Consider the following 15,087-nt stretch of genomic DNA (forward strand, 5'->3'; position numbering starts at 1 on the left):
TGACAAGTAGCTTTTATATGGTACAGTCTTTTTTAATGTGAAAACTTTGCTTATCAATTTCTCATTACTTTTTCAGAGATTGGAAATGCTTATGCTGTTTTAAGCAATCCAGAAAAACGAAAGCAGTATGACCTCACAGGCAATGAAGAACAAGCATGTAATCAGCAGAACAATGGTAGATTTAATTTCCATCGAGGTTGTGAAGCTGATATAACTCCAGAAGATTTGTTTAATATATTCTTTGGTGGCGGATTTCCTTCAGGTATTTTAGTGTTAATTATAAATATTATATTTTATGAAGCTAGAGATCCTTACCACCAATTAGGCTATTTAGAGACTTATGTACCTCCCTCTGAGATTTCTTATAGTATTATGGTCCTGTGATAGTTCTTCATAAAAATATGATAAAAATGTAGACTTATTAGCTTTATTGTAAGTCTGTATTTTTCCCAGAATATATTTTAATTTTAAAAAGATGTTCTATATTTTACATAAAGCTGAAAAAAGGATCTATAAGTAGGAAATCGAGTGGCAATGTCTTAGTTAAATGCTGTTACAACTATAGGAAGTAATCTGTCTATTGGAGGACTATTTGGCATGGGTTCTTTGAAGATCTTCATAGATATTTAATTAATAACATTATAGATATATTATGAATACATGTGGAGATATTTTCCATTGAAATATTAAAATGTCTGAATCATTGGTTCTATATAAAGTGGGTTTTAACACCTTACATTACATTAAGATAGAAATAATTACTTGAACTAGGCTATCAAAGTAAAGTGCTATAGAAGTACTACTAAATAGACTTTTTAGTACAGCATATGTAGTATTGAGTTTTATTTACATTTACTGTGAGTTGCTTGTGTGGAAATTAATTTTTTTTAAGAGTAGCTTCTCTAAGGTGTTTAAAATTGTAGCTCTAGTTTTGTTTACCACAGTTTAAAAAGGTGCTGAGTTAAACATCCCATTCAAAATTAGGAGAGTCTTTATGAATGTAGCAGTATAATTTGGCCTGGTAGCACTGTCTGAATATTATTGAGAAACACTGTGGTCATTGATAAGGTATTTTGTAAAACATCCTTGAAAGAAAGAGGATATATAAAACAAATTAATGACTGAAAATATAACCTTGACATATTAGGATATGTAATTCCCTCTCATAGAAAAATTATTCAGACTAATAATTTTGACTAAAAATATGCTAGGAACAATTAGAAATCTTTCAGGAAATAGTGACTTTCTGATCGTTGATTTGCAGTTTTTTTGCTTGTCTTAACATAGTTTACTTTATCAGTGATAGCCCTTGCTCATTGGTCACCTTTTTTTGAAAACAGCTTGAATGTCATCAACAAGAAAATGTTGGAAAGTTGTGGTCCACCTGTACGATAGTTTATTATACAGCTGTTTTTTTTAATGAATGAAAGTAGTATCATTTGATTTCTAGAGATACTTATGATTCATTGATAAATGCAGAAGGCAGAGTTTCAGATTAATGATCCCAGATTTGTAAAATTAACCAACCACAACAAAAGTCCTGTTTGTATGCAGTATTAGAGAGGAATTCTTACTAAAGTTTTCATCAAGAAAGAGTTTCTCCTTTACTTTAAGGGAAACAAGAATCATTCTGGGTTTTGTCCACTTTTCATTTACAGGAGGGCAGTAAGAGTTCATTACTCAAATGTGCATTATTTTAGTAATTAAAAAAATTAAAATATAAAGGAAAATATAATATAACTTTCTCCCTAATTTAACCTTGCTTTTAATTTTCTAGGTAGTGTACATTCATTTTCAAATGGACGAGCTGGTTATAGCAATCAACATCAGCATCGACATAGTGGACATGAAAGAGAAGAAGAAAGAGGAGATGTATGTTTATGATATGATTAGAAATCAGAAAATGGCAAATTTCAGCTCAGGAAAAGGATAGAGTTGTCTGAAAACAGATCACGTTGTTTTAAAAGGAAGTAATGAGTTTTCTTTTGCCAGAGGTGTTCAGCATAGACTAGAGAATCCCCTAGGGATGATGGGGGACCAGGAGAAGAAGTCAGGGTGGCAGGTGGTTGGGCAATATGGCACCTTCACATTTGATATTCTATGATTCTAATGAAGATAAATCTCAAATGTTCATGTTCCTAAGGTAAATTCTTATTGTTGGGTCTAAAGAGTTTAGAATTAACACTGAAAAACTTAAATTAGAAGTAACTTTCCTTGTTCTAATACAGTTATACTTAATTGCATATAGCAGTTAAATTACACGAAAGAGAAAGGTAAATGGAAAGCGCTCTAGACTAGAAATTAAAAGGTCTGGGCCCCAGTTCTGCCATTTTCATCAGTGTCCACGTTCCACCCTCAAATCCAAGGTAAAAATAGTTTTGCAACCTGCTGCATATTGATAGAGTATCTATGGAAAAGAAAAAAAAAAAGAGGGAGACAGAGAACTTCCTCATCTATATAATGAGATCAGGTTATATCAGTTCAGTTCAGTTCAGTCCCTCAGTCGTGTCCAACTCTTTGTGACCGCATGGATTGCAGCACACCAGGCTTCCCTGTCCATCACCAGCTCCCAGGGCTTAGTCAAACTCATGTCCGTCGAGTCAGTGATGCCATCCAACTATCTCATCCTCTGTTCCCTTCTCCTCCCGCCTTCAGTCTTTCCCAGCATCAGGGTCTTTTCCAAGGAGCTGGTTCTTCACATCAGGTGGCCAAAGTATTGGAGTTTCATCTTCAGCATCAGTCCTTCCAATGAATATTCTGGGTTGATTTCCTTTAGGATTAACTGGTTGGATCTCCTTGCAGTCCAAGGGATTCTGAAGAGTCTTCTCCAATACTACAGTTCAAAAGCATCAGTTTTTTGGTGCTCAGCTTTCTTTATAGCCCAACTCTCACATCTATACATGACTACTGGAAAAAGCATAGCTTTGACAAGACAGACATTTGTTGGCAAAGTAATGTCTCTGCTTTTTAATATGCTGTCTGGGTTGGTCATAGCTTTTCTTCCAAGGAAGAAAAAACAAAATGAAAACCACGATTATGGAAAACTAACCAAACTGATCACATGGACCACAGCTTTGTCTAATTCAATGAAACTATGAGCCATGCCATGTCGGGCCCCCCAAGATGGACGGGTCACGTGGAGAGTTCTGACAAAACGTGGTCCACTGGAGAAGGGAATGGCAAACCACTTCAGTACTCTTGCCTTGAGAACCCCATGAACAGGTTATATCAGTGTTTTCCAGAACAGTGTCAGGATCTCTAGGTGAAGCACCTAAAAAGTTGTATTATTAAGAATCATCCCAGGACGTTGGTTTGATCAGGCAGATTTGGAAGCACTGAATCAGATGATCTCAAATGTCATTTCTCCTCTAAAAATGTTTGACAACTGTTGGATTATTGACAACTACAGTTATATTGCAATTTGTTATTCTTTGATGATTTTTTACAGGGAGGTTTTTCTGTGTTTATCCAGCTGATGCCCATTATCGTATTGATCCTCGTATCATTATTAAGCCAGTTGATGGTCTCTAATCCTCCTTATTCCTTATATCCCAGATCGTAAGTAGCTAAGTGAAGTTTTACCCCCCAAAATTGTTGTTTTTTACTTAGATAACTTTAAAGGGCCCTGTGCACTTTTAAACTTTTAAATGACAAATCTTCTCTTACTTCATGTGTACCATTTAAAAATCTTTAATTTTAAAGATAGTTTACCTAAGCAGTAAGTTTGTGTTGTTAGTTTACATTTCTGTTCTATTGTGGATAAGGACAGAAGTGCTATATTTGAACTTGATAGCAATTTAATGTAATAGGTAATGGATTGACATCAAAGACAAAAACCTTCAGAAGACAAAAGTACTTTAAAGACAAGGTATGGGGAGGGAGGAGGGAGGAGGGTTCAGGATGGGGAACACATGTATACCTGTGGCGGATTCATTTTGATATATGGCAAAACCAATACAATATTGTAAAGTTAAAAAATAAAAATAAAAAAAAAAAAGACAAGTAGAATTGTGATTGATGCTACATACATAGATTTGTGTCATTAAAGTGGAAATGATGTTACTCTTCTGTTTATAAAATATTGATTAAATAAAAGCAAATATTACTTTTTATGTATTTTTCCACAATATATTGTACTCTATAAGCGATCGGGACAAAGCAAATTTAATGCAGTATACATTCTAAAAAACTTTAGTATAATACAATGAAGATAAAGGAAACTTTGTAGAACCATATCACCAGTTCTTTTATAGTATTAAAATGATTGGTCTACAAATAATTTATTTCTTACAAATAAGATTTTTGCTAACTAAAAATTGAGAGAACTTATAAGAACATAATGTATTAAAATATGATTACTTTTTTATCACATAAAAAAAGTAGCTTTAGGTAATTTGAAATTATATAAATACTTGATTACCAATAGTAATTTTTAAATTATTTTTAATTGTTTTTGTTAGCTTGGTTTGTAGAAGCAAATCAGAATGTACAATTTTAATTAAAAAATAATGATCAAACATTTCTTTTACAGTGGATCAGGACAAACAATTAAAATGCAGACAGAAAACTTAGGTGTCATTTATTATGTCAACAAGGACTTTAAAAATGAATATAAAGGAATGTTACTACAAAAGGTAGAAAAGAGCGTGGAAGAAGATTATGTGACTAATATTCGAAATAATTGCTGGAAAGAAAGACAACAAAGTAAGTTTACATTTTAAATGTTTAACATTTAAAAACTTATTCAGAGTCTTGGAATTGATTACTGAAGATTTCTTTACTCAAAGGATGTTCTAAAATTGCCTGGCACCTACCCGGAGCCTGGTACTTAAGTGAGACAATGTGTTTTAACGTACTTGCGGCCTTATAACAATATTTGGCACGTGGCAAAGACAATGGTATTTGTGTTATTGTTGTTCTTAGTAACTATAGGTGGAATAAGTAGATAGTATCAAATTTCATTGTATTTAAGATGTTGATGGTTGTAACATGCATCATTATTTTATGACCACTAAGAAAGAAAGTCTTGGCATAAACAATGTCATCAGTTTTAATATACATCCTGTTTCAGAATTAACTTTGAAATTCTTCATTAATTTAGCTTCCACAGGTAGCACTGTTAGTGTACAATGAGTTTTGTTGACAATTCATTTTCCTTTACTTATTTTGTATGTAGAAAAGTTCTTGTGAACACTTAATTGTTTAGCATCTTCCAGCCTCAGCTTCCTTAATTTAGTTGTTTCTATAAAAAGATTGACCATAAGAATCTGCTGAAATGTTCCTTGTGAACTGTTCATTATAGTTTTTTGTCTGTTCCAAGTCATAAAGTAGATTATATAGTATAGACTTCGGAATTAAATAGACTGAAATTGAATCCTAGCTCTGAAATTTTTAGCTGAGTGAGTAGTAACAAATATTCTAACCTCATGTATAAGATGGATGATAATGATGAGTGGGAAGAGGAATAACTGTAGTTTATATAATACCTATTTTCTCAGTCATTGTCCCAAGCACTTTATGTATATTAACTTATTTAAAATCTACAACAACACTGTGAGGTTATTATACCCAATTTGCATGTGAGGAAACTGTGCCAAAGAGAGATTAATTAATAACTTGCCAAAGTCATTAAGGTAATCTGTGATTCAAAACCTATTTGCTTTCAGAATCTAGGCAGTGTGCTCTACAGTCTTCTCATTAATACCTAACTTTATGGGTTTGTTATGAAAATTAAATCAGGGAATAGCTAAAGTGTTTCATATGCAGTAAATACTCAGAAAATGGAAGCAGTTAACATTATCTCTTATCTACTAGGGAAAATTTGATAAAACATTACCTTTATATATTTCTCAGAGAGTTCTTATCTCTAGCCTTGGTTTCTTCTTCTATATTTTGATAATTAGAGTAGAAACCTCCTTGCTGTTTGAGTCTCTGAGTCTGTGAATCAGTATGTTCTCAGTGTAGAGAAGGTTACCTTAGTGGTTTTCAACTGGGAATGATTTGCTCCCACCTCCCAGTGGACATTTGATAATGTCTGGAAACTTTATGTGAATCAACATGGGGTTGGAGTAGAAGAGATTGCTTCTAGCACCTAAATGGGTTAAGGCCAGGGATGCTGCTGAAACATTCTGCAGTGCACAGGACAGCCTCCACAACAAAAATTATCTAGCCTATATACCAGTTTTGTTGAGGTTGAGAAACTGTGCATTAGCCAAATGTCTTAAGAGAAGTATTTGCCAAATTTTATTTATTTAATTTTATTTCACTTAATTTTTTTATCTGTAGTACCTCGCACAATTGTTGGATGAATGAGTAATGGATTTGTATGAATGAATGACAGGGCTCTGGTGTCTCAGATGGTAATGTGGGAGACCCTGGGTTAGGATGATCCCCTGGAGAAGGGAATGGCAACCCACTCCAGTATTGTTGCCCGGAGAATTCCATGGACAGAGAAGCCTGGTGAGTTACAGTCCACAAGGTTGCAAAGAGTCAGACACAACTGAGCAACTAATACTCACACACACATGAATGAATGAAAGGCCTACCTATTTTGTGCTAAAAGAATGATGAGTACATTACATATATCACTTTCAAATACAAGTTCTAGTCCCCAGCCAAAACGGGTGATTTTTGAGTTTTGCATGCTTATATTCTATTAAATAATAGGGAAGTGACCGCATAAATAGAAAGGAAAGATAATTCACGTTTATGGATTAAAGTGTAATGTTATGTTTAAAGTGTTGGCTCTTGGAATCCCTTGCAAGATCCTGACTTCATCAACACAGTTACCTAGGCCAAGTTACTTAACCTCTCTAAATCTCAGTTATCTCATCATTAAAATATGGACCAGAACAGATAATATTTGTTAACACTTAGCATAATGCCTTGTACCCATATGTATTCTATATTACTGTTTGTTATAATTTTGTTTTACTCTTTCCCTAGCATGAGCCAAGTGGGTTTTTTTTTTGCATAATTTAATCTCGTAATAGTTCAACAAGATCACTTATCAGTTGGTTTCATGGACCCTTCAGTCCATCTTCTGTCCACTATACCACATTGTCTACAGCTGTATTGTACACATTTCCATGTGTCTTTCAAAGTTACTATCAGAAGTTTTAGCTAAATCTGTTTAATGTCATTATTTATAAAACAACTTGCTTGTGTTCAAAAATATCAATGAAACAAGATGAAGCTCTTAAAGACAAAGAGACATGACAACTGAATACAGTATGTGATCCTAAATTGAATCCTGGGTGGGAGGAAACCGTTATAAAGGATATCATTGGGACAACTGGTGAAATTTGAGTATGGACTATGTATTAGATAATAGTATTATGTCTAATAGTATTATGTCATTGTTAAATTTATGGATTTGAAAATTGTATTGTGGTTATGTAAGAGAATGCCCTTGTTCTTAGGAGAAACTTGCTGAAGTATTAGGAATGAAAGGTCATGATGCCTGTAACTTAACTCTCAAAAAGTTCTACAAAATAATCGCCACCACAACAGTAACAGCAGCCTTTACTGTAGAATGCTAAAGCAGATTTGACAGAATGTGAAAATTAGTCAATCAAGGTCAAGGGCTCTAGAATGTTTATTGTGGTACTCTTTAACTTGTGTATATTTGAAATTTTTAAAATAAACTTCAGCAAATTCAGCCTCTTGATGAAAGTGAAAGTGGAGAGTGAAAAAGTTGGCTTAAAGCTCAACATTCAGAAAACGAAGATCATGGCATCTGGTCCCACCACTTCATGGCAAATAGATGGGGAAACAGTGGAAACAGTGTCAGACTTTATTTTTCTGGGCTCCAAAATCACTACAGATGGTGACTGCAGTCATGAAATTAAAAGACGCTTACTCCTTGGAAGGAAAGTTATGACCAACCTAGATAGCATATTCAAAAGCAGAGACATTACTTTGCCAACAAAGGTCCGTCTAGTCAAGGCTCTGGTTTTTCCTGTGGTCATGTATGGATGTGAGAGTTGGACTGTGAAGAAGGCTGAGCACCAAAGAATTGATGCTTTTGAACTGTGGTGTTGGAGAAGACTCTTGAGAGTCTCTTGGACTGCAAGGAGATCCAACCAGTCCATTCTGAAGGAGATCAGCCCTGGATTTGGAAGGAATGATGCTTCCTTCCAAAGGATTTCCATTTCTTTGGAAGGAATGATGCTAAAGCTGAAACTGCAGTACTTTGGCCACCTCATGCGAAGAGTTGACTCATTGGAAAAGACTCTGATGCTGGGAGGGACTGGGGGCAGGAGAAGAAGGGGACGACAGAGGATGAGATGGCTGGATGGCATCACTGACTCGATGGACGTGAGTCTGTGTGAACTCCGGGAGTTGGTGATGGACAGGGAGGCCTGGCGTGCTGCGATTCATGGGGTCACAGAGTCGGACACGACTGAGTGACTGATCTGATCTGATATATAGGTTAAAGGCTTGGATAGTCTTTCGCCAGCATTTTTCTGTTTTGAAGTCACTTCTAATACTGTCAGAAGTCTAGATTGGTTAAATGGGTGTTTCATAAAATACAAGCAGTAATCTGAGGTAATGGAAAGAATATTCGGCTAGGAGGTAAAGATTTGAATTGGCATCTAGATTCTGCCTTTACTAGCTCTATGAACTTTGGTTTATCTACCTCACGTGAAAAGAATCATCTGCAGATGGATTTTTTGCACAGAGTCGGACACTACTGAAGTGACATAGCAGCAGCGGCAGCACTTGTAAATAAAAGCAGTGGAATGATTTTGATTGATTGGTTAAATCCTGATTGATCATTTCTGAAGATTTTTACAAACAGAGTATACACTTATCTTTGAGTTTATTTTGAATATCGTCCTGATTGATGTCTTCTAATTTAGTCTCTGTTTTTGGTTACATCTTATCTAAACTGCTCCCACCCTTTAGAAGTGTTAATAGTGAAATGGCTGAGACTACCAGGAAAATGACAAGGAATAGGTTCCCTGAAGAATGTTTGATTTCTAGTCTATATTTCTTTACTAATGTTACCTACATATTGAAGGAAGGCTGAAAAGTACTTATTTGCTAAATACCACTACTCTGATTGTATAGTAAGGTTTTTTTTGTGTGTGTGTGTTCCTTCAATAAGTTTAGTATATATGGTTTCTAGAAATTATTGGTTTATTTGGCTGTCCCAGATCTTAGTTGTAGCACTTGGATCTCTAGCTGTGGCATGAAAGGATCAAACCTGGGCCCCTGCATTAATTCAGATAAACTCAGAACAAGATTATAAATTTTTCTACTCAGACCTCAACATAATTAATCTGGAACTTTAATAAAGGTCACAGCAAAAACAACCACTGACAGTATTGAATAGCATGTGATATCTTTGGGGAAAGAGATCCAGAGGATGCTTTAGAGCAGTTGTTTTTAAACCTTTGGGAACAGGAGTAGAGGAGGGAAAGGGTTGATAGGATACTATTCTTATTTCTTTTCCTGAGCAACTTGTATTTATTTTACGTGGTAAGATTCTACATGGCTTTTAGGTCTAGTACTTGGATTTCTTTCAAAAACGAAAACAGCTAATAAGAGACTTCCCTGGTGGTCCAGTGGCTGGGACTCTGAGCTCTTAATGCCGGGGTCCCCAGTTCAGTCCTTGGTCAGGAAATTAGATCCTACATGCAACAACTAAGAGTTCACATGCCAAAATTAAAGATTCCACATGCTACAGTGAAGGTTGGAGATTTTGTGTGCTGCAACTAAGACCTGGCCTAGCCAAATAAATTTAAAAACAAAAAACAGTTAATAGAAATATTTTGAAGGGCTTCTATGAAGCATCATGAGTTTAAACAACTAGTTGATCTAAATTATTTACTTAGCAAAATATTTTTGTTTGTTAACAGAAACAGATATGCAGTATGCAGCAAAAGTTTACCATGATGAACGACTCCGAAGGAAGGCAGAAGCCTTAAGCATGGACAACTGTAAAGAGTTGGAGCGGCTGACCAGTATTTATAAAGGAGGATGAATGGGAATTTTATTTATACCTTTTAGAGTACTTTCTATTTTTTCTGTAAGTTTAGTTTCATCATGAGAGCTAAAGAAAAAGATTTGATATTGAAAACTAAACTGAATAGTTGATCCTGAAATCTTGGACTGTTTATGACCTACTGGCTCCTTTAAATAGTAAGAAAAAGAAAACTAAAATTATTATTTTAGTTATGCTTCTGTAATTATTTTTACTTTAAAAGCTTATATGATTCCTAACTAAAAATGTCTTGAGAAAGGATTATCATACCTGTAGCAATTTCTGGTTTTTAGATCCTCCATTTTTTTCCCTTGTCATGTAAATATTTATAGAATGATCATTTTGTGTATATACAGTTTATTGCCTTTTTATTTAAATTCTTTTGGGTTTAACTCCATGAGACACTTTAGTTTAAATTGATGGAATAAATGTTTTATGACAAAATTACATTTTTCTTGTCAGATGTCAAATGTGTGGAGTTTACAATGAAACTTTATCAAAAAGAGAAGAAAAAAAACAGAAGCTGTTTAACTTGTGTAAAATCTTGTAGCATTATCAGCTTAGATAAAATTGATATTTTTAATATTGCCATTATATTCTAAAGTATATATTGAGATAAATGAACTGGTGTAAAGTATCATTTTGCTATTTATTTAGTTTATGAATTGCTAAGCCATGCATAGAAATGAAATGCTATACTGATAGATTTTAAAGAAAATATGAGGAAATGGCTATATAAATATTAACCAAAAAGGGTCTTCAGCAGTAAATTGCAGTTACATCATTTGCAATTCCAATAACTAAAAGGCCCCCACATGTTCATATGTACATCTTTGAAGGCTGCTAAAATTTATGAAGAAAAGGACCTACCTGTTTTACCCCTTGCCCCGTGGAAATCTGCAGTTTCTTCTTAGTGATCATTTAAGCAGGATCCAAAAGTAAATGGGTTCTTACTATTGTCTAAGTAATAAGAAAAATTACTACTAAAATGAAGCTTGTGCCTTTTAACCTGATTGCCAACTGTTAAACATATACGTAGATTACAGCACACTTACTTGATCAGAGCATGATCTGTTTGGCCATACGCACAGTGAACAGAAATATAGCAGCAGGTAGAATAGTGATTTATAGCAGGTTATCTTTACAAAATTTGAGCTCAGATTTATTCACCATTAAGTAATTCAGTTAATCCTATAGGAATAAGCTCCTTACAGTTACATCCAAAAATGTAAATTAGAAAAATTGAAGTTTTTGGTGCCTATATATGAGATATGAAGCTATTTGATTTCTAGTCTTCTATGTTTTAACAAGTAGTATTTTAATGATTTTGCTTTCATACTCATTTAACAGAACATAAACACATCTTTGGTTTTTTTCTGTGTGTGGGAGAATGCTGGTTAGAGCGTGGTGTTCTTTTATTTAAAGTTTTTTTCCTGAGTATAATTTATATAGCATATGTTGAATAGAACTTCTGAAATGACCATTCTTTTTTAAATGTTCTCTTATCAATAGAAATGCCTTGATTGAATTAGTCGTTTAACTAAACAAGATACTGTCCTAGAAAAACTGGACAGCTTAACCAACTTTCTTTAGAAATGTAACCTTAAAAAAAAAAAAAAATAGCATGCCTAAAAGAAAATATAATCTAAAATGTTTTCTTCAGCCTATAGAATGAGTTTCTTAAAAAAATAAAGTAATAGCATTCTAATTAACTGAAAGTTTATATGCACCAAAAAACTTATAAAAATTTAAATGAAAAAATTCCATCCATTAATTTTCTGGTTTTAATGGGAAATTTACACTATTGTGATTCATGTTTATGTGAATTGAACTCTTGTTGACTGATTGTTTTTCCCTTAATCCTGATTTTAAAGGAACAGGTGAAGTTAATCATGTTAAGTGAAGTTATATATTACAAAGTCATACATGGCTTTTGGACAGTATTATATTTCAGTTGCATTACTTCAAATTTCATAAAATGTGTTTGATAAACTGTTCAAATGACTTTGGTAAAGGACTGATCGAGTGCCTGACAATTTAAGCTACATGTAAAGTATGCAAGTAAAGAGTAAGTCCTTAATGTCACCTATGTCATGATGTAAAGGCCCGTCCAAGTAAGTGTCTTAGAATCTTGGGTTAATTCTACAAAGTAAAATGACCTAATCTGTTTGTTTGTTTCTGTAATCAAAGTATAGTTGATTTTCAGTGTCAGCTATCTTAAAACATAAGATTATCACTTTTTCTGCTCTTCTAACAAAAATCCCAATGTTTAGCCATCGTATTTTTAGCTACCTGAGCTCTCCAATTTAATGTGATAACTTGTCCTCTTTATTCTAATCATTGCCTAAATGCTCTCAGTCTTTGAATATTGCTTTACTAGCTTCTCTGACTGGTATTTTAGAAGTTTGGAAGCAATTATATTAATGCTTTACATTTTTATCCCTTTTAAACACACACACAGACATCAGTGTTCTTGCAGGAATTTGGGGGAAAGTAAAATAGTACCTTTTCTCCTCTTTTGATTTTTTTGTTTCCCGATAGATGTTAGTCCTTTGTAAGTTTTGGAATTTATTGTGAGCAAATCTGAGAATTTAATTCTTGACAATGAGAAATAATAAGTAAAACTATGTTTTGGGAACAGACTGCATTTGAATGTTTAAATAAGTATTTGTTTCGTAATCATTCCATTCTTATTTATGATCTACAAAGATTTGGTAGAGAAAAGTAAATCCTTAAGGTACATGTGTGCCAGTACATTAGGCCTCTCTGCTTGTATGTCACCTCAGGTTTTATTGGTAAGAACAGGAAGATAGAATTCCAGCTCTTTATGTTAATTGCACTTTAATGCTTAAGTGTTCTTCCTGTTGTATCTTTAGTTACACTAGTATGTAAAATAGATCCTGAGAGAAATGATTAACCTCTTGACTTCCCTTTGTTGATCTGTAGAATTTTTAAATGCAGGTGTTATTTAACAGATGTGACATGTTAATATTACTTAATAATTCATTCAACAGATTTCATTTAAAAACTCCCACCTGTGTAAAGGCAGTGAAATATTCCATGATGTTGGCCTGAGGACCAATAAGCCGTCTTTTAGTTAAGTAAGAATTATGTCAAAAGACCAAAAGATTCAAAAGGAGAATTTGTGCACTTACTTAGCTTCTCCATATGAAGCTTGTGTTCAGTATTACTATACTGTTGTCTGTCTTCATACTGAGTAACCAACTGAAAGGGCATTTATAATCTTTTTTTTTTAAACAAAACCTTCTGAAAATGAATAATAGATCTTAATTTTAATCTGTACTAGATAGCTGAAAGACTTTATCTCTTGGCCACATTGGACTACTGCTTAAAGTTTGTAAAATTCTCTATATAGTCTCATAATAACGTCATAGTTTCTGGGTTTTTTTTTTTTTTTTTAATTTTTAAAGAAAAAGTGCATAGAATGAGCATCTTCAAGAACTCTTGTACATCCCTTTGATCATCTGGCAGGCAATACAGTCCTCGAATTCAGGCTTCCTTTCTGGTTTATTACTATTAAATAGACAGTTTCATATAAATGGAAACATTTTCCCTCAAAACACTAGTTCAGAACATATTCCTTATATTAAGGATTATGTAACCACATCTTTTGTAAATTCCTTGTGTGTAACTTTCCTGTTGGTATGTAATTTCTTTTCATTTAATTTTATTATCTGCTGGTTTTGGGGCCAATAGATTTGTGAATATTCTCTGGATGTGTCCATGTATAGGTGTATATATATAGATAAATATATATATATATAAATATATTTTCCAGCTAATACCTCAAATGTGTGATTGTTTAATATATACCACACTATATTTGCACAGTGCAGGGCTTCCATTAGCAGTGGATTTTCTTATTTCTAAATTTGAAAATCAGTCCATAGAATTTCATTGGTGCGAGTTCTTCTTATTGATCTTTTCCATATTTTAACAGAGATTCCTACTATAAGGCCCATACTTCAAATATAATTGTATTTTCTATAGCAGTCTGGAAATATGTAAGGGGTAAGAAGTGTTTTTTGCAATGTTTTAGTAAGTTTTCATTAAAAATTGGGATTATTGATTGCGAAACTGTCTGGTAATGCATAACAGATGACATCTGGCATGAATGTGAATGTCTCATTCACTTCAGTACAGGAGTTGGGAGATTCTAATCTGATATTCTACTTTGCCATTTAATAGTACCACTAAAATAATAGATTTTTCAGTGACATTGGAGTATTTTAAGCATCGATTTTAAAATGAATTGTTTTGGATTCTGGATGGATGACTGTATCAGTGAAAAGAAAGAAACTCACACATAAATGGTATTTTTGTAATTTATTTGTATTAAGAAATGCTTCTTACCTTTTTTGTTTTTTTCAGTTTTTGGATTGCTACATAAGACTTTTCTTTCCATATAAAGCTTAGATCATGTGTTTTTTTAAAAGCTGCAGGTAATTTTCAAGGTGTGATGGAATTTTAATGGAAGCCTTGTATAAGTTAAATGAAGTGAAATTGGTAAAGATCTTATTTGTCTATAGTGCATTCAAAATTATACAGTTAGATTTAAAAATGAAATGTCTGAGTTGTAAAATATTTAATGTTGTATCAGACTTACATACAATGAAATTTTCTGTGTGAGAACTCTGTTAAAGAAAATACATTTGATTTTTAATGAATGTTCTGCTGAATGATTTATGATGAATTTTTGTCTTTCAGTCTTTGCAGTTTATCTCAATATATGAATAAAAAGGTCTGTTCTCACTGTAAAGGATTTGTTCTTATCATGTTTTATATTCTTACTATGACTTTTCTTTCATTCATTCAACCAACCAACAAACGTATGCATATTTGCTATGACCTGGGAAGTAATGTGGAAATTAATCACTGAACAAGACCAAAATCTTCATGAAGTTTACATCTAGCAAGGGAAATAAATGTCAAGTAAATAACTACTTATGATAAATGCTATAAAGAAAATTACAAGGTACAATGAAAGCATGTATCTAGAAAACTTTGGGAGGTTAGGGAAGTTTTCTCTGAGAAAGTGAGTTTAAGCTGAAACCCATAAGATAAGATAAGTCAGA

General features: G+C 33.3%; 1 protein-coding gene across 2 annotated transcripts in view; it reads left to right on the top strand.

Moving 5' to 3' along the window:
* Nucleotides 1–14,771, top strand: part of DNAJB14 (DnaJ heat shock protein family (Hsp40) member B14) — a 41,811-nt gene extending 27,040 nt beyond the window's left edge. For both annotated transcript variants that reach the window (XM_061419565.1, XM_061419567.1), the window contains 5 exons: nucleotides 77–262; nucleotides 1,778–1,872; nucleotides 3,449–3,558; nucleotides 4,532–4,704; nucleotides 9,867–14,771. In XM_061419565.1, the coding sequence (XP_061275549.1) occupies nucleotides 77–262; nucleotides 1,778–1,872; nucleotides 3,449–3,558; nucleotides 4,532–4,704; nucleotides 9,867–9,991 (689 nt within the window). In that variant the 3' untranslated portion in view covers nucleotides 9,992–14,771. The remainder of the gene's footprint in view (nucleotides 1–76; nucleotides 263–1,777; nucleotides 1,873–3,448; nucleotides 3,559–4,531; nucleotides 4,705–9,866) is intronic.
* The last annotated feature ends 316 nt before the right edge of the window (nucleotides 14,772–15,087 follow it).

This window comes from Bos javanicus, chromosome 6 (assembly GCF_032452875.1).
Source record: "Bos javanicus breed banteng chromosome 6, ARS-OSU_banteng_1.0, whole genome shotgun sequence".
NCBI classification, from domain to species: domain Eukaryota; kingdom Metazoa; phylum Chordata; class Mammalia; order Artiodactyla; family Bovidae; genus Bos; species Bos javanicus.